Source organism: Gadus morhua, chromosome 11 (assembly GCF_902167405.1).
Source record: "Gadus morhua chromosome 11, gadMor3.0, whole genome shotgun sequence".
NCBI classification, from domain to species: Eukaryota; Metazoa; Chordata; class Actinopteri; order Gadiformes; family Gadidae; genus Gadus; species Gadus morhua.
In genome coordinates, this window is record NC_044058.1 from 29214749 (window position 1) to 29233496 (window position 18748).

Consider the following 18748-nt stretch of genomic DNA (forward strand, 5'->3'; position numbering starts at 1 on the left):
GATTCGTTACAACGAACGAATCCCGAACGTGAATGACAAGAACTGGTTCCCCAAAACAAGAAGAACTGGTTCTTTGATTCTTTTTTTTTTTAACATAAACCAAACATATGGTCACGTAAATAAAATATACGAACGAATAGAGCTCCGTCTCCCCGCGACTTATATTGATTGAGTCTACAACGTTCTCAAAGATTCAGCCAATGAGAGGTAGCAATGGTGTTGGAATGGCACCTGGGTAAACCAATGACAAGGCGGTACCGTCGAATATGCGCGCTTTCTCTGTGTGACGTATCTTGGGTCATACCATTCGACGTGGGGCCACTCATATATCCCCCTACATTTTTTCGAAAATAGACTTGACCTCCATCTGTTTATTGGATAAACGCATTTCCCAATCCCAGGAGTCTTTGCTCCATTCTACGTCAATTTAAGAACAAACAAAGAAATTAAACTGCAGTTCGTATTTTTTATTTATGACCATGCAAGTTCTGTAATGCCTGAACAATGAATAATCAAATGTAAAGTAAAATAAAATTATAAATGTAAAACCATGAATGAAATATAGAGAGTAAGCAAGTGGTATAATTATTGGTGGGACGTTTGATTTACTAAATAGCAGGCATCTCCAAACGGCGGACTGCGGTCTTGACGATCCTATCCGGACCCATGACCAATTAAAAAATTTTTTTTTTTAGTTTTTTTTTTTAAGATGTAATCTGACGTAACGAACGAATCAAAACGACCGAATCAAATAAACGAATCATTATAGTGAACTGAAGTGAAAGAACTAGTTCCCGGAAAAGAATCATTTTGCCCATCCCTACTGGACGGACATCATTCACTTGCTTCCAGGCTGGGCCAGAAGTACGTTGTGTGTGTGTGTGTGTGTGTGTGGAATAAGAGCGGTGTTGAGGCCGGTTCCTGCGCGTCTCACGGCCCCGTGGTGTCCCTCAGGGTCCTGAAGAGCATGGTGGTGGGCTGGGTCCGGGAGATCACCCAGTACCACAACGTCTACGCAGACAACCAGGTGATGCACTTCTACCGCTGGCTGCGCTCGCCCAGCTCCCTGCTGTACGACCCCGCCCTTCATCGCACGCTGCACAACATGATGAAGAAGGTCTTCCTGCAGTGAGTAACGTGATGAAGGTCTAGTAACACACCCTGAACCGCATGATGAGGAAGGTCTTACTGCAGTGAGTAACGTGATGAAGGTCTAGTAACACACCCTGAACCACATGATGAGGAAGGTCTTACTGCAGTGAGTAACGTGATGAAGGTCTAGTAACACACCCTGCACAACATGATGAAGAAGGTCTTCCTGCAGTGAGTAACGTGATGCAGGTCTAGTAACACACCCTCCACAACATGATGAAGAAGGTCTTACTGCAGTGAGTAACGTGATGAAGGTCTAGTAACACACCCTGAACCACATGATGAGGAAGGTCTTACTGCAGTGAGTAACATGATGAAGGTCTAGTAACACACCCTGAACCACATGATGAGGAAGGTCTTACTGCAGTGAGTAACGTGAGGAAGGTCTAGTAACACACCCTGAACCACATGATGAGGAAGGTCTTACTGCAGTGAGTAACGTGATGAAGGTCTAGTAACACACCCTGAACCACATGAGGAAGGTCTTACTGCAGTGAGTAACGTGATGAAGGTCTAGTAACACACCCTAAACAACATGATGAGGAAGGTCTTACTGCAGTGAGTAACGTGATGAAGGTCTGGTAACACACCCTGAACCACATGATGAGGAAGGTCTTACTGCAGTGAGTAACGTGATGAAGGTCTAGTAACACACCCTGAACCACATGATGAGGAAGGTCTTACTGCAGTGAGTAACGTGATGAAGGTCTAGTAACACACCCTGAACCACATGATGAGGAAGGTCTTACTGCAGTGAGTAACGTGATGAAGGTCTAGTAACACACCCTGAACCACATGATGAGGAAGGTCTTACTGCAGTGAGTAACGTGATGAAGGTCTAGTAACACACCCTGCACAACATGATGAAGAAGGTCTTCCTGCAGTGAGTAACGTGATGAAGGTCTAGTAACACACCCTCCACAACATGATGAAGAAGGTCTTACTGCAGTGAGTAACGTGATGAAGGTCTAGTAACACACCCTGAACCACATGATGAGGAAGGTCTTACTGCAGTGAGTAACATGATGAAGGTCTAGTAACACACCCTGAACCACATGATGAGGAAGGTCTTACTGCAGTGAGTAACGTGATGAAGGTCTAGTAACACACCCTGAACCACATGATGAGAAAGGTCTTACTGCAGTGAGTAACGTGATGAAGGTCTAGTAACACACCCTGAACCACATGATGAGGAAGGTCTTACTGCAGTGAGTAACGTGATGAAGGTCTAGTAACACACCCTCCACAACATGATGAACAAGTGTCTTCACTGAGTTGTGGTCGTTTTAAATGACAAGGAAAGCTGCTCCCTGGATTGGCCCATGGGGTCGCTATGGGTTCTGCCTACTTGATGCTGATTGGCCGGTCTTGGGTGCAGTGTGAGTATTGGTAGGGTGGAGCGCTAACCGGTGGTGGTGTTGTGCTGCGTCAGGCTTGTGGCGGAGTTCAAGCGTCTGGGCTCCACCGTGATCTACGGGAACTTCAACACCATCATCCTGGGCACCAAGAAGCGCCGCACCGACGACGCCATCGGCTACGTGGAGTACATCACCAACAGGTGATTCACCTGTCCTGGGATTACTGATGACCAGGACGTGTTTATGGTCGCTTTGCACAATATGATGGACGTTACTCTGCCAAGCGTTGCTGCTGTAAAGTAGTGTCTATTCTGTTCTAGAGTGTTTCTATACTGTTCTAGAGTGTTTCTATACTGTTCTAGAGTGTTTCTATTCTGTCCAAATGCTCATTCGTTCCCCTTCTGAATCTGTGCCTCCCTCCAGCATCCACTCCCGGGAGATCTTCCACTCGCTGTCCATCTCCTTCTCCCGCTGCTGGGACTTCCTGCTTTGGATGGACCCGGCCAATCACGGAGGGGTGAAGGGCAAGCTGCCCTCTGGCGCCCTCTGTGGGGAGGTAGCCACCGCACACCTCTTTACTCAGGAGGAATTCTGTACTGATGTACATAAAGTTGAACAAATTTAAAGAATATATTTATGTAGAAAATATATGACACACGAAATATGGCAAAGCATAAACATTCAGAAAACGGCGAAAAGGTGTATGGACATGAATAAATATAAAATGCAAATAGAAATGTAGATAATACGTATGCACACCTTTTAAAGTGCTGACATGTTGTTCACAGATTTATTTGAGGATTAGTCATTAGCAAGTGCTTTAACCCAGCTCCCCTTAGAGCTGGTTCAGAGCTGACCCAGAGCGGGTTCAGAGCTGACCCAGGGCGGGTTCAAAGCTGGTTCAGAGCTGGTTCGGAGCTGACTCTGAGCTGACTCTGAGCTGACTCTGAGCTGGTTCAGAGCTGGTTCGGAGCTGACTCTGAGCTGACTCTGAGCTGACTCTGAGCTGACTCGGAGCTGGTTCAGAGCTGGTTCGGAGCTGACTCTGAGCTGACTCTGAGCTAACTCTGAGCTGACTCGGAGCTGGTTCAGAGCTGGTTCAGAGCTGGTTCAGAGCTGACTCGGAGCTGGCTCGGAGCTGGCTCGGAGCTGGTTGGGAGGGTCTTCTGCGGGGGTCCTGATGCTGAGTCTGGTCTCTTCCCCGGTCGCCAGGACGCAGCTCTCCTGAAGAAGAAGAAGAGGAAGAGCGGTGAGGACGCAGAGGAAGACGGCAGTGAGGATGAGGAAGAGGAGGAGGCGGGCGGGGAGGAAGAGGACCTGGACGGGGAGGTGGACGAGGTGGAGGACCTGATTGAGAGCAACTGGAACATCATGCAGTACCTGCCCCAGACGGCCTCCTGCCAGAAGTACTTTGTCATGATCGTCTCTGGTAAATACCATCGACAATAACCATCGTTGATCACTAATGATAAGAACTAATGATGTTGATTCTAAAACTCTTACTGGTTTATAACCTCCTCCCAGTGGTCTGTTTCTAAAGCTCTTACTGGTTTATAACCTCCTCCCAGTGGTCTGTTTCTAAAGCTCTTACTGGTTTATAACCTCCTCACAGTGGTCTGTTTCTAAAGCTCTTACTGGTTTATAACCTCCTCACAGTGGTCTGTTTCTAAAGCTCTTACTGGTTTATAACTCCTCTCAGTGGTCCTGTGTTTCTAAAGCCCTTACTGGTTTGTGTCTCCTCCCAGTGGTCCTGTGTTCTAAAGCCCTTACTGGTTTGTTTGTGTCTCCTCCCAGTGGTCCTGTGTTCTAAAGCCCTTACTGGTTTGTGTCTCCTCCCAGTGGTCCTGTGTTCTAAAGCCCTTACTGGTTTGTGTCTCCTCCCAGTGGTCCTGTGTTCTAAAGCTCTTACTGGTTTATAACCTCTTCCCAGTGGTCCTGTGTTTCTAAAGCCCTTACTGGTTTGTGTCTCCTCCCAGTGGTCCTGTGTTCTAAAGCCCTTACTGGTTTGTGTCTCCTCCCAGTGGTCTGTTTCTACAGCCCTTACTGGTTTGTGTCTCCTCCCAGTGGTCCTGTGTTCTAAAGCCCTTACTGGTTTGTGTCTCCTCCCAGTGGTCCTGTGTTCTAAAGCCCTTACTGGTTTGTGTCTCCTCCCAGTGGTCTGTTTCTAAAGCCCTTACTGGTTTGTGTCTCCTCCCAGTGGTCCTGTGTTCTAAAGCCCTTACTGGTTTGTGTCTCCTCCCAGTGGTCCTGTGTTCTAAAGCCCTTACTGGTTTGTGTCTCCTCCCAGTGGTCTGTTTCTAAAGCCCTTACTGGTTTGTGTCTCCTCCCAGTGGTCTGTTTCTAAAGCCCTTACTGGTTTGTGTCTCCTCCCAGCGTACATCGCGGCGGTCTACCACAGCATGAAGGAGGAGCTTCGGCGCAGCGCGCCGGGGGCTACGCCCGTCAAGAGGCGGGCGGGGGGCAGCCAGGCCACCCAGCAGGCGGCCGAGGAGCTGGGGGCGCTTCCTGGTACGCTGATGATGTCACGGGGGGGGCTGTGAGCTCATCGCGAGCCGCCGAACCATGAGCGTCCCTTGTTGCATCGTAGTGCTAGAGACCCCAGCAGGAAGGTGACCCTGTACCCTCTGCTCCCCCAGGTATGATCTCCTTCTCCCAGGAGTACGTGGCCAACGAGCTGACCCAGAGCTTCTTCACCATCACCCAGAAGATCCAGAGGAAGCTGGCGGCCACGCGCAGCGTCACCCAGCCCTCGGAGATGTTCCCCACCCTGCCGGGCTCCCACCTGCCCCTCAACAACCCCGCCCTGGAGTTCATCAAATACGTCTGCCAGGTGCACCTGTCTGTCTCTCTGTGTGTGTGTCTGTCTGTCTGTCTCTCTCTCTGTGTCTGTCTCTCTCTCTGTGTCTGTCTGTCTCTCAGTCTCAGTCTTACTGTCCGTCCACACCAGATGCGAATTGAGCTACCAAATTGCCGGAAGTCATTCACTTTCTATGGGCAAGAGCGACCAAAGCGACCAAAGCGACCAAAGCGACCAACGCTACCAGCGGCCAAAGTTGAGCGACCAGAGCGTCCAAAAAAAGTTGAGAACTGTTGAACTTTATGCAAATTACTATGACAGCCAATCGGAATGTAGACGCTCTTCGCTTGCGTGGATCCCAGGGAACACCGGCAGGCACTTTTGAATTGTACGTCATGAGAGACTTGAGCGACCAAAACGAACATAAATATTTGCAGCAAAACTTTATGAGCGACCGCTTCTGGGGTGGACGTACAGTAAGTTTGGGTTTGTGTATATTCAGATCATCTGTAAAAACGTAGGAAACAACCATACATTTATTTTCTAGATTCAAAACCAAACTGTGAGTCAGACGGTGTCGTTGAGGAGGCATGGAGGGCGTGATCCTTCCAGAGAGCCGACCACAGACGGGGATCAGTGTCTCACCCTCCGTCTCCCCCCCTCTGCGCTCCAGGTGCTCTCCCTGGACGCCAACATCACCAACCAGGTGAACAAGCTGAAGAGGGACCTGCTGCGGCTGGTCGACGTGGGCGAGTTCTCGGAGCACGCCCAGTTCAGGGACCCCTGTAACTCCTACATCCTGCCAGAGGTCATCTGCCACAGCTGCAACTTCTGCCGAGACCTCGACCTCTGCAAGGACCCCACACTGGCCCAGGTGAGGAAGAGGAGGAGGAGGAGGAGGGGGGAAGAGGAGGAGGAGGTGGAGGGGGAGGAGGGGAGAGGAGGAGGAGGAGGGGGAAGAGGAGGGGGAAGAGGAGTGGGAGGGGGGAAGAGGAGGAGGGGGCAAGAGGAGGAGGGGGAGGGGGGGAGGAGGAGGAGGAGGAGGGGGGGGGAGGAACAGGGGAGAGGGGGAGGGGGGAGGAGGAGGAGGAGGAGGAGGAGGGGGGGGGGAGGAACAGGGGAGAGGGGGAGGGGGGAGGAGGAGGAGGAGCTGATCCACAGTGGATACGAGCTGGGAGAGTTAAGGGTCCTCTTTGTGCCCCCAGGACGGCTCAGTCCTGCCGCAGTGGTTCTGCTCTAACTGCCGGGCGCAGTACGAGACGGAGTTCATCGAGACGTCCCTGGTGGAGGCGCTGCAGAAGAAGCTGATGAGCTTCACCCTGCAGGACCTGGTGGGACACCTCACCCTAACCCTAACCCTGACCCTCACCCTCACCCCTCACCCTCACCCTCACCCTCACCCCTCACCCTCACCCTCACCCTCACCCTCACCCCTCACCCTCACCCTCACCCCTCACCCCTCACCCTCACCCTCACCCTCACCCTCACCCTCACCCCTCACCCTCACCCCTCACCCCTCACCCTCACCCTCACCCTCACCCTCACCCCTAACCCTCACCCTCACCCTCACCCTCACCCCTCACCCCTCACCCCTCACACCTCACAGCTCACCCTCACCCCTCACCCTCACCCCTCACCCTCACCCTCACACCTAACCCTCACCCTCACCCTCACCCCTCACACCTCACAGCTCACCCTCACACCTCACACCTCACAGCTCACCCCTCACCCTCACCCTCACACCTAACCCTCACACCTAACCCTCACACCTAACCCTCACACCTCACCCTCACACCTCACCCTCACACCTCACCCTCACACCTCACCCTCACCCCTCACCCTCACCCCTCACCCTCACCCCTCACCCTCACACCTCACCCTCACACCTCACCCCCACACACCTCACCCCCACAAGTCTCACCCCCTCACCCTCACCCTCACAGGTTATTTATATCTTCAGAGGCCTCGCCATACGCCCTCAAGTGTATTTATGTTAACAGAACACACCTTAGTACAAGAGCAGAAACAACATAATATACAATAGGATCATCTTTCTATTGCTATCATTGAGGAATATTGTCGTGGCAAACTCTTTATTTCCTAATCTTTGTGTTTCCGTCGCCACTTCGTGTGTGTGTGTGTGTGTGTGTGTGTGTGTGTGTGTGTGTGTGTGTGTGTGTGTGTGTGTGTGTGTGCAGGCCTGTGTGAAGTGTAAGGGTGTGAAGGAGGCCAACATGCCGATCTACTGCCGCTGCGCTGGGAGCTTCGACCTCACCTTCACAACCAAGGTGAGGAGTCATCACCCACCACAGTCACTCATCACCAATCACCCCTCATCATCCCTCCCCCCTCATCAGCTCTTCCTGGTGTGTTGATGGGCTTCATCACCTGCTGGTGTGTTGATGGTCTTCATCACCTGCTGGTGTGTTGATGGTCTTCATCACCCTGTGTTGTTGGTCTTCATCCCCTCCTGGTGTGTTGATGGTCTTCATCCCCCTGTGTTGATGGTCTTCATCACCCTGTGTTGATGGTCTTCATAACCTGCTGGTGTGTTGATGGTCTTCATCACCTGCTGGTGTGTTGATGGTCTTCATCACCATGTGTTGATGGTCTTCATCCCCTCCTGGTGTGTTGATGGTCTTCATCCCCCTGTGTTGATGGTCTTCATCACCGGCTGGTGTGTTGATGGTCTTCATCCCCTCCTGGTGTGTTGATGGTCTTCATCACCCTGTGTTGATGGTCTTCATCACCGGCTGGTGTGTTGATGGTCTTCATCACCTGCTGGTGTGTTGATGGTCTTCATCACCTGCTGGTGTGTTGATGGTCTTCATCACCTGCTGGTGTGTTGATGGTCTTCATCCCCTGCTGGTGTGTTGATGGTCTTCATCCCCTCCTGGTGTGTTGATGGTCTTCACCCCCTCCTGGTGTGTTGATGGTCTTCACCCCCTCCTGGTGTGTTGATGGTCTTCATCCCCCTGTGTTGATGGTCTTCATCCCCTCCTGGTGTGTTGATGGTCTTCACCCCCTCCTGGTGTGTTGATGGTCTTCATCCTCCTGTGTTGATGGTCTTCATCCCCTCCTGGTGTGTTGATGGTCTTCACCCCCTCCTGGTGTGTTGATGGTCTTCATCCTCCTGTGTTGATGGTCTTCATCCCCTCCTGGTGTGTTGATGGTCTTCACCCCCTCCTGGTGTGTTGATGGTCTTCATCCCCTCCTGGTGTGTTGATGGCCTTCATCCCCTCCTGGTGTGTTGATGGTCTTCATCCCCTCCTGGTGTGTTGATGGTCTTCATCCCCTCCTGGTGTGTTGATGGTCTTCATCCCCCTGTGTTGATGGTCTTCATCCCCTCCTGGTGTGTTGATGGTCTTCATCCCCTCCTGGTGTGTTGATGGTCTTCATCCCCTCCTGGTGTGTTGATGGTCTTCATCCCCTCCTGGTGTGTTGATGGTCTTCATCCCCCTGTGTTGATGGTCTTCATCCCCTCCTGGTGTGTTGATGGTCTTCATCCCCTTCTGGTGTGTTGATGGTCTTCATCCCCTTCTGGTGTGTTGATGGTCTTCATCACCTGCTGGTGTGTTGATGGTCTTCATCCCCTCCTGGTGTGTTGATGGTCTTCACCCCCTCCTGGTGTGTTGATGGTCTTCATCCTCCTGTGTTGATGGTCTTCATCCCCTCCTGGTGTGTTGATGGTCTTCATCCCCTCCTGGTGTGTTGATGGTCTTCATCCTCCTGTGTTGATGGTCTTCCTCCCCGTCTGTTCCTGTTCCTCCTCAGAGCTTCTCGGAGCAGATCAAGGTGTTCCGCAGCATCGCCGCTCACTACAACATGGTCTTCCTGGAGGAGACCATCGATTGGCTGCTGACCATGAGCCCGCAGATCAACCTCAGTGTGCACTGACCCCCTTAGGCCTCTCCTTATATGGGCGTTCCCCCTGTTCATATCCTGTCTAACAGAGTCAGCTCCCATCATGCATCTTGGTCCACCCATCAATCAGGGGCACTAAAAAGTCGTCCGATGTTTCGTTTCTGTCCTCTCTAAACCTTGTTTTGAGATGGGTTGTTAATATTGTTGATATTCTGTGTGTACTATTTTCTGTATATGAACTGCATTTTTGCTTCAACATTTTTAATAAATGTATTTCACGTTACTCGGATTGTTTATTGTGTTCTACTTCAGATCAAATTCCCTCATCTTCGACGTCAACCATCTCATCTGTCGCTGTCTCCCATGGTAATGATGTTCTGCTGAGGCTCCGCCCCCTTCTGTAGGGGACGGGGTCACCAGGGTCTCTAGGGGGCGGAGTCACCATTGTCTGTAGGGGGCGGAGTCACCAGTGTGTAAGGGGTGGAGTCATAATGGGTCATATCTTCTTTCTGAATTAACTAAATCTGAAATGTTTGACTCCCGGTTACTAGTCTTCATATGCGTTACCGCCTTAATCCCGGCTCCATGCGCTCCTATGCGCTTCCACTCTGAACCTCGTGCTGGCATCAGGCCTCCCACTCAGCGATAGCGTTACCATCGTAAATCCCTTCTGCATTAAATCAATGACATATATTGTTGTCACGGTAACACAGTCATCGACAGAAAGTGCAGGCCGACAGCACAATGCAGAAGCAGTATTCAGGTGATGAGTTGCAGTACACCACAGCGGCCACCAGATGTCGGGTTTGAGGGCATCCTGGTAGAGAAGAGCGTCTCCACAAACCCAGACTGGAAAAGCTTTAGGCTACACCGTTCTCCCCATAAACGTACTATTTCTGAATGAGTAACAAATGTTAGTCATTAACAAATTACTCATGTCAGATCAAATCAAATTTAACATTTTAGTAATTTCGCTTGTCAGCTTTGTCCAAGCAGGTTAGGGTACGGGTGCCTGGGAGTCAAACCCAGACCACTAGACCACTCTGCGACATCGCATTGTATCATAAAGAATGAACACTAATGTTTTAATGTGATAATAGGACCCACATGAACACATGAACAGTTAATAATCAGAGGTGAGGACAAGCTTTCCCGCAGCGACCAGAGCAGGCAAGGCGTTATGGGTGGGCCTGACGGACCTAGGACACACAAAATGTTCTTAAAAAAAACCGTAATATATTTTGTATAGATATATTTTTTTAAAGGCTTCAGAAATGTTTATTTTTGCAATGTAGAAAACTTTGTTGATATTGAGGCTTGGTCCGATTTTCGTTAAAGGGATGTTATCTTCGTGGATGACCGTGGATTGGCGGTAGGCTGTTGTCTCATAGCCTAGGCTACATTTGAATGCATTTGTATAATAGGCCATGCTAATTCACTATCTTGCTCGAGGAGTAATTACTCATGCATCATTAGCTTACAATAATGATTCAATGCAGTTTGAAATTTGCTTGAAATAACAAACCTGATCATCACGCGAATGACTCGATGAGGTAGTATTGGATGTCATGACACAGCTTCTTGGCATATACTGCCCACCGTAGTTTTTGAACAAGCGAGCACTATTGGTTTGAATGCAATATACAATTGTACCACTAGATGGGAGTCATTTTTACACAGTGTCCCTTTAAGGAAACCGAGGCACTTGTTAGCTACCTGGGGACTGGGCCAGGATAAGTGTTAAAACAAGACTTAAAACCAACAAGCCTTTACCTTGTTAGCAACACTAACACTAACAACACTAATAACACTAACTGTCATTTGGAGTCCTCCCTAAGTTATTTTTTTATTTTACCAGCATCCAGTGGCCCTTTTTCCTGCGTTGTTTACCTCCTGTTTGTGGTGGTTGGATATCCAAGCTCCTTGTTAATAAATAACTTTGCTTTATCAAAAATACCTGGTTTCTTGTTGCCTCTACTTTCCCTACCGAGCTGGGACGTAACAAATTAGACAGACCTATTAAAGAAAAGCAGGCCCCCAAGATCGAAAATGCATAAATGAGGTGTTGTTCCTCCACAACATGCAAGGTGAGCAGCATCATACAGCTTTTGACTGGATGCCATAATACTAATATTCCTCCCATATTTTCTCAGACCATCGGGGAGAAGGTGAAACACACATTCAAACATTTGTGTAACACATTATGGGTTGTATTGGAGATAAATTTACTTGTTCATCAACTACAAACCTTCTACAATCCTTCAGTGATTTAAAACGTCCCATCAAACTCAAAATGATCAAAATAAGTTAAAATCAAAGTGTAAAGAACATTGTATTGTTTTTTCATTCACTATACAGAATGTAAAACCAATAGAAAAGTTAATAAACGACAATTATTATTTATACAAATGAATCCTCTAAAGATGTTCTACATAACAGCAACTGTTCACAATTTTATAGCATTCAATTCATAAAAAAAATCAGGAGAAAACAGACAAATATTATAGTGTAATCTCACCATTTATAATGAGTTGTATTCAACAACGGGGTTATATTCTTAAAGAACTTCTTGTTAAAAGACAGTAGGGGACATTAATGCAGATCTCTCAGATCTCACATAGTAGGGATTATCCTTCATCGAACATTAGTTGTTGAGGTCGTTAGATTATTTTATTATCAAACTAAGGTCCTAGTCTGTTTGATTGACAGGTGAGATGATCAGGGGGGCAGAGTTGTTACCTCCATAATTATTGCAGGCTGGGCAGAGGAATGGATAGAGAGGCTCAGTGAAGGCGCAGCGAGTAGCAGAGTAGATATGAACCCTGGTTTCCACATCATAGAAGGAGACCAGACCCTCATCATAATCAACAAACACCCCCACCTTCTGGAGCTCAGCTCTCAGAGGGAGACGGACAGCAGGGTCATCACTAAATACCAACACATCATAGCAGTAGTAAAGACTCCAGTAACCCTTCTTAGGGGTCCACCCTGTATAACCTCTTCTGTAGATGGACTCTCTGACCACTCCTAAACGCCATTCAGTCTTGTCTTTAACCTGGACCTCAAAGTAAAATCTCCCTGAGGAGAAGCTCTGCCTCGTGAGAACACATGTAAACCAATCAGTAAATCTCTTAGGGTTGTCTGGGAGTTTCTTCCTCACACCTCCATCATGTACTTGTTTCCCATCCTCAGACAGGATGAGCCAGACATTAGCTGTATCAGGATCCAGAGTCACATCCACTTCATACTGCTGGACCCTCTTCAGTTCAGCATCACGCAGCTTCTTCATCTCCATGTTCAGTGTCTCCTCCAGCTGATCCAGGGATCTCCTCAAGGTCCCTGCGTATGACGGAGGACGGACCTCCACCGTGGTCCAGTCCCTGGGGGGTGGAGGATCCTTCAGGGATCTGAAGGCCTGGAGGAAGTGGAGGTGGTCTTCAGTGTGTGAGAGGGGCTTCACCTCTGAGCTTCTATTGGTCAGCTCTTCTATTTCCTGCTCCAGCTCTTTGATGAGGTCTTCAGCTCGTTTCTCTGTGGTTTTCAGTCTCTCTTTAACTGTTTGGTTGAAATCATCCCGGCACTTTTCAACGCAGCCTATCAGAGCAGTGAAGACCTGCACACCATCAGCTATCTCTCTGTCTGCATATTTGCTGCTCAGTTCCACTGTGTCTGTGATCTCCTTAATCTTTTGTTTTCTCTCCTGGATCATCTGCTGAACTTCAGCCTCTATCTCCCCCAGCTTGGCCGTCTTCACTTCATATTCCTCCTTTAGAGGTACAACAGGATGGGACTTGTGGTCACCCTCTGTGCAGAACTGACAGACACACTCCTGTTCAGTCTGGCAGAAGAGCTCCAGAAGTCGGTCGTGTTTCTTACACATCCTGTCTTCCAGACGGTCCATAGGCTCGACCAGCCGATGTTTCTGCAGGCGAGTGACTCTCTGATGTGGCTCCAGGTGGGTTTGGCAGTAAGACATAAAACATTCTAGGCAGGACTTCACGGCTTTCAGCTGGGTCCCAGTACAGAAGTCACAGGGAACTTCTGCTTGTTCAACAAAAAGCTTCTCTTTTACTCGTACGGTTGTTCTAAACTGAGCAGCCAACTCTGATAAGAAGGTATTGACCTGTAGATCAGGTCTTATGCTGAAAAGCTTGTTGCAAACAGGACATTTGTACTGGATTTGTTCATCCCAGAACTTTGTAATACAGGTTCTGCAGAAGTTGTGTCCACATGTGGTGGTAACTGGATTGTTGAACAGATCCAGACAGATGGAACATGAAAAGTTCTCTTCAGACCAGCAAGTGTTAGCAGAGGCCATTCCTAGACACAAACGACAAGATTAATGTTTTGAGCAACTATATATTTCTAATTCCATAACGGGAAGAGAAGTTTTAACTTTCTCAAAACTGTGCTGTTTTACTTACCTTGTTGTATCTGTCAGTCAGACTATTTAGTCCAAAATGCGTTTTATTTTTCTCCTGATCGAGGGATCTGCTTCCACGTCGGATGTCTTTGGTTTCTATTTTAGGTTTCGCTTCTTTGACCAAACGTCCTCTTCTCTCCTCCCATAACCCATGGCTCCTCCCTAACTCCTGGCTCCGCCCCCACGGACACAGTTCACTGACGTTCCAACCTCCAGACTCTTTGGGCGCATTCATAAACCGTGTAGGCTACTTCAATGCATCGATGTGTTCTCTTGTATTCGCCATTCAAATATGTTCAACCATTAAAAGACTGGACACAGAGAGCCCGGGAAGACAATAAATGCTCGTGATATGTGACCAACTGATTAAGAGCTGTACAAATACATTTGACTTGATTTTTACTTTGGCTGATATTTTCTCCACAGTCTTCCCTGTGTGCTCAGGTTATATGTGCTGTTATGGTTGTTATTTATTATTGTTTGTATATCACTAGTGATATAAGGCAGGCTCCAAGACTCTAACCTCGGAAAGTTGCCAGGTCATGTGACTCGGGGTAGGGCAGACGAACCTCTAAAAAAGGCGCCTCTAAATTAAATGTATTATTATTATTATTATTATTATTATTATTAACAATGTCGCAGATAATTCCACTGAATTAAAAGCAGGTATACCTAGATCTCTGAGAGTTACACAACCTTATGTAGACGAGGTTGTGTAACCTCGTCTCTGAGCTACGTCTCTGATGTGCCTGACGGACATAGGACACCCACTGTTCAACAGGCCCACCCAAAATGTTCTTAAAAAAAAAAAACGTCATATATTTTCATTTCGTATCTATCTTTTTAAAGGCTTCTGAAATGTTTTATATATTTGCAATGCAGCAAACTTTATTGAAATTGATCCGATTTGCGTCAAAGGGCTGTTATCTTCGTGGATGACCGTGAATTGGCGGTAGGCTGTTGTCTCGTAGCCTAGGCTACATTTGAATGCATTTGTATAATAGGCCATGCTCAGTCTGTTGCTAATGATATCGAAAAACAATTGAAAACTTAAAGCAATTAAACAGAATTCTGAAATAGTCGGCCTCATGTTATGCGAGCATAACTAAACTATGTGGGAAATATTCGATTCATGACGACAATTACAGTCAAAGCCTACATGGGGCCGTATTCACAAAGGATCATAGGGCTAAAAGTATGTCCTATCTGGCGAATTTAGGAGTAACTCTTAAAAATAATGGGTGTGTCATTCTTAAATTTAGGACTCCTAACTTTTTTCACTAAGAGAAATTCACAAAGTATTTTAGGGCTAAAGGTACCATCTAATGCCGCTTTTCCACTGCATGGTACCAGCTCGACACGACTCGACTCGACTCAGCTCGCATTTTTTGCGTTTCCACCGCGAAAACATGGTATCTGGTACCTGAAGTGGCTGCTTTTTTTAGTACCGCCTCGCTCTAGGTTCCAAGCGAGCTGAGCCGATGCTAAAAGGTGACGTCGGCAGACGGCCGGCCACTGATTGGCCAGAGAGTGTGACGAAGTCACGAGAGCGACATGGCAACCATGCTGGTAACAGCCATAGCAGCACCGCATATTCCACTTCTTCAACTTCTTCAACATGCCAGCTAATAATAGTAATGTTATTGATGTCCTCCATTGTTGTTATATGGGTTCTGTCCATGTGTGGGTTGCGTAGGTGTTGTTTGCGTTGCGTACAAAAATACATCACGGCCCTTTCGCGCAGCCGACCCCGCCCACGTGCAGGAGGTAGGCCTACTATTTGCGGTGGAAAACGACCCGCGCTGCTACCGTGTCGAGTCGTGTCGAGTCGTGTCGAGTCGAGCTACATGTGCGGTGGAAAAGCGGCATAAGTCTAGGAGAGCTTAAAAGTACTCAAGAGGACTCCTAACTCAGTAAGACCTATTCACAAAGAATCGTAAAATGGCTGCGAGACGAAATGTTTTGGAGACAATGTAAGACTGTGAGTTGATGAAGAGATATAGGCTAAATCGTGAGGGTATTAAACTTGTTGTGGAGTTAGTGCGGGATTCAATAACATCCCCGACTAACAGGAATAATCCGATTATTCCCGAAATAAAATGTTTGGCCACACTACGTTATTTAGCAACAGGGGAAATGCAACTTTGCAGTGCCGACGATTTAAAATTATCGCAACCATCAGTCAGCCGTGCCATAAACCAAACTATCAACCCGCTCTCTAGACCACATATCATCCAACAGTTTATCCGGTTTCCTTTGGACATTCAACAATTACACAGGATCAAAGCCAACTTCATAGCAATTGCAGGTATGCCCGGTGTGGTCGGTGCTATTGACGGGACGCACATAAAAATAATTGCGCCATCAAAAGATGAGGACGTGTTCGTCAATAGGAAGATAGTGCATTCCATCAACACGCAGGTTGTTTTTGATTCACATTTTAACATAGCCTACTGGATGTTGTTGCAAAGTGGCCTGGAGCTACCCATGATTCGCGCATTTTAATGGAGCGGTCTGATGCTGCTTTTTGAGACAGTTGTGTGTCACTTGCTGGGTGACCGTGGCTATCCCTGCAAGACGTGGCTCTAGACACCCTACCTCAATCCACAACCGGGAGCACAGTTAAAGTATAACATGCAAGTGATTACGTAGATTACGCTTAGTCCTATGCGTAAAACACATCGTATTGGCTCTTTTACGCCTTTTATTTGTTGAATCCATATTTATTATTGTTTAATGCTTTCTTCCATATATGCTAGAGCACACAAACATACACGAAATGTTGTGGGGAGAGGAATTGGGCAAATGAAACGTCGGTTTCATGTCCTCCAAGGCGAAATACGCCTCACCCCAGAGAGGGCAAGCACAGTCATCACTGTATGTGCCATTCTACACAACCTATGCAAGCGGAGAAACATTCCACAGCCAGACGATGATGATGATGATGATGACGACGATGAAGAGGACGATGACCACGATGATGATGGCGATCGTGACAATGAATTTGGCCGTGTGGAACCGAGTGGACTGGCATTTATGGATCACTTCGTGAATACACATTTTAGGTAAACACCTTGGCACAAATCAGTCAACACTGTAGTTCATAACATTTATTTTCTTTCAATTGTACGTATTTTTATCTCTCTCTCTTGAACGTGCAGGCTACAGACCAGGGTCTAAAAGTGCGTTCACATCGCTGGGAATTATGGGAAAAACCTTTTCGCGAAGTCGGAAAGTTCGCGTGAACGCCACCTCATGACGCTGTTATGATTCTACTTCCGTTCGGCAACTGGGGCCAAATTTAGTTAACAGAGTTGCCCAGTTGGTGACGTATGGTGACTCATTGTTTACCAGTGATGCGCATGACCATGTCGGACCTCAACGCAAAAGTTTTGAACGGTGAGAAAGTTTGACTCAATATAAGAGAATCAACCATCATATCACATATTTTTTGCCATGTCTACACTTTACTATTGATTGACGTTGTAACCGTCTGTTGCCATCGACTTTGCTCAGTTTTAAAGGTTGTGTACTGGTAAACCAGCTGTAGATAAGGGCAAGTGTAGCCCTCCATACTGTGGCAATACTGTATGTGCTTCTCAACAAACAATATATTTCTTGCAGCTTCCATGATCCCCGACAATCAGTCAGAACCTATGTTCCACGCCAAACAGATGGTGGTGATAATCCTCTTGGTGTGATATATACCGCTGACGAAGAAGAACTTCTAGATTCCAAGCGGAGTGCACATGAACGGTCGCTGTCGGAAATACGCGTAAACGTGCGCGTCATCACCGACGAGCCGTCTCGTTATCACCAGGAGAGTGAACGCACCATAATACGGCCCCTGGTCTGTACAGTGACGCGCTAAAGCACAGCCAGGTATGGTGCGTTTGGGTTAACCCTAACCCTAACCCTGGGTTAGCGTTACTTTTTACAATGCAACAAAATATTTAAAGAGCATCTAGCTATTCAAATCTCAATTATCCACAGATAATAACAGTACATTAGTCAGTCATTTGTATTAGGTTAAACAGGGATTTGATAACGTGTTTAATTTAAGGACCACCCACAATTGGTCTGGCCCATCCACAACTGGAATCCTGGCGCCGTGCCTGGACCAGAGTGTGCAGTCATCGATCCAAACGGTCATTAACCTCAATGGGGCTAATCTGATTGTCCCCTTTCTTGTGGATGGGCTCTTCTTGACCAGTAATCACATTCAACCACATAATCCCGTTTGTTGCTCAGCGTCTCTGGCTGATGGTCTGCCTCCAATGGAGGAGTGAGAGCACTCAGCGGAGGACTAACCGCTCTGCTCCGATCCCCCGCATTGCTCCGTGTGGCCCCCCCTCTCTGGACCACTAAACACATCCATATCTCTCTTTAATGTCCGACTGTTGACTGGCGACTCGCTGACGTCCTCCTCAGTTGAGGACGAGGACGTCCGGCTCCACTCTCCCCGTCCGCGGTCGTCTCGTTCCCAGCAGGACTCGATAAGACCCAATAAGGATCACGCTTCCCCACAATCGGGTTAGAGGATCCTTTTTGACAATGAGGGGATCTGATTACCGCCCGATGGATTTCTCCCCACAAAGATCTCTCTCTCTCTCTCTCTCTCTCTCTCTCTCTCTCTCTCTCTCTCTCTCTCTCTCTCTCTCTCTCTCTCTGGACATTGAAAGCCCGATTAAAAAATACAGAACATCAGACAATTCAAAGGCTTTGTAGGAGACTTTGGTTTTAATTGTGACACAAGGAACAACAGAAAGGAGGCCCAGAATAAGTTGATCAATAGGTTCTGTTGTGTCTTTTGTCTTTGAAACGCTGTTGTTAAGAGAGGCTCCAAAAAGGAGATTTACATGAGTTGGGAAACTCAAGTCTCACGCATTCTGCGTGAGACACACGCCACACTTCGTATTTCTCACGCAGAGAAATTACCAGGATAGCACCCACCAATCTGGGCCGCTTTTTAACAGTGGTAAAGGTAGGAATCAAATGGGTTTGCCGTTCGTAGGGTAACCAGACGTCCTCTTTTGGCCAGACCTGCCCTCTTTTTGAGACACTTTAAAAAAAATAGTGTGGCGGAATTTCAAAATCGTCCGGGATTTAATGAAAGCCTCATGCATGTTCACATTGAATTTGTGTTCAAACTAG

At 47.7% G+C, this 18748-nt stretch overlaps 2 protein-coding genes across 2 annotated transcripts in view; one reads left to right on the forward strand and one right to left on the reverse strand.

Moving 5' to 3' along the window:
• The window catches only part of pole (polymerase (DNA directed), epsilon), a 35753-nt gene extending 26299 nt beyond the window's left edge, over positions 1-9454 (forward strand). The window contains exons 39-48 of the mRNA XM_030370680.1: positions 955-1128; positions 2585-2710; positions 2934-3066; positions 3723-3939; positions 4884-5018; positions 5147-5340; positions 5981-6181; positions 6513-6638; positions 7506-7595; positions 9082-9454. Coding sequence (XP_030226540.1) covers positions 955-1128; positions 2585-2710; positions 2934-3066; positions 3723-3939; positions 4884-5018; positions 5147-5340; positions 5981-6181; positions 6513-6638; positions 7506-7595; positions 9082-9204 — 1519 coding nt within the window. The 3' untranslated portion in view covers positions 9205-9454. The remainder of the gene's footprint in view (positions 1-954; positions 1129-2584; positions 2711-2933; positions 3067-3722; positions 3940-4883; positions 5019-5146; positions 5341-5980; positions 6182-6512; positions 6639-7505; positions 7596-9081) is intronic.
• Positions 9455-11375: 1921 nt separating this feature from the next.
• On the reverse strand, positions 11376-13743 carry LOC115554070 (E3 ubiquitin-protein ligase TRIM39-like). Its single transcript, XM_030370681.1, has 2 exons — positions 13596-13743; positions 11376-13491 (listed from the first exon to the last, which is right to left on the reverse strand). The coding sequence occupies exon 2, from the start codon at positions 13487-13489 to the stop codon at positions 11861-11863; it is 1629 nt and encodes a 542-aa protein (XP_030226541.1). The 5' UTR covers positions 13490-13491; positions 13596-13743; the 3' UTR covers positions 11376-11860.
• Between the last annotated feature and the right edge of the window lie 5005 nt (positions 13744-18748).

Bases quoted from the DNA above. Each gene is read 5' to 3' on its own strand.
- LOC115554070 (XM_030370681.1), bottom strand. From the start codon at position 13,489: ATGGCCTCTGCTAACACTTGCTGGTCTGAAGAGAACTTTTCATGTTCC.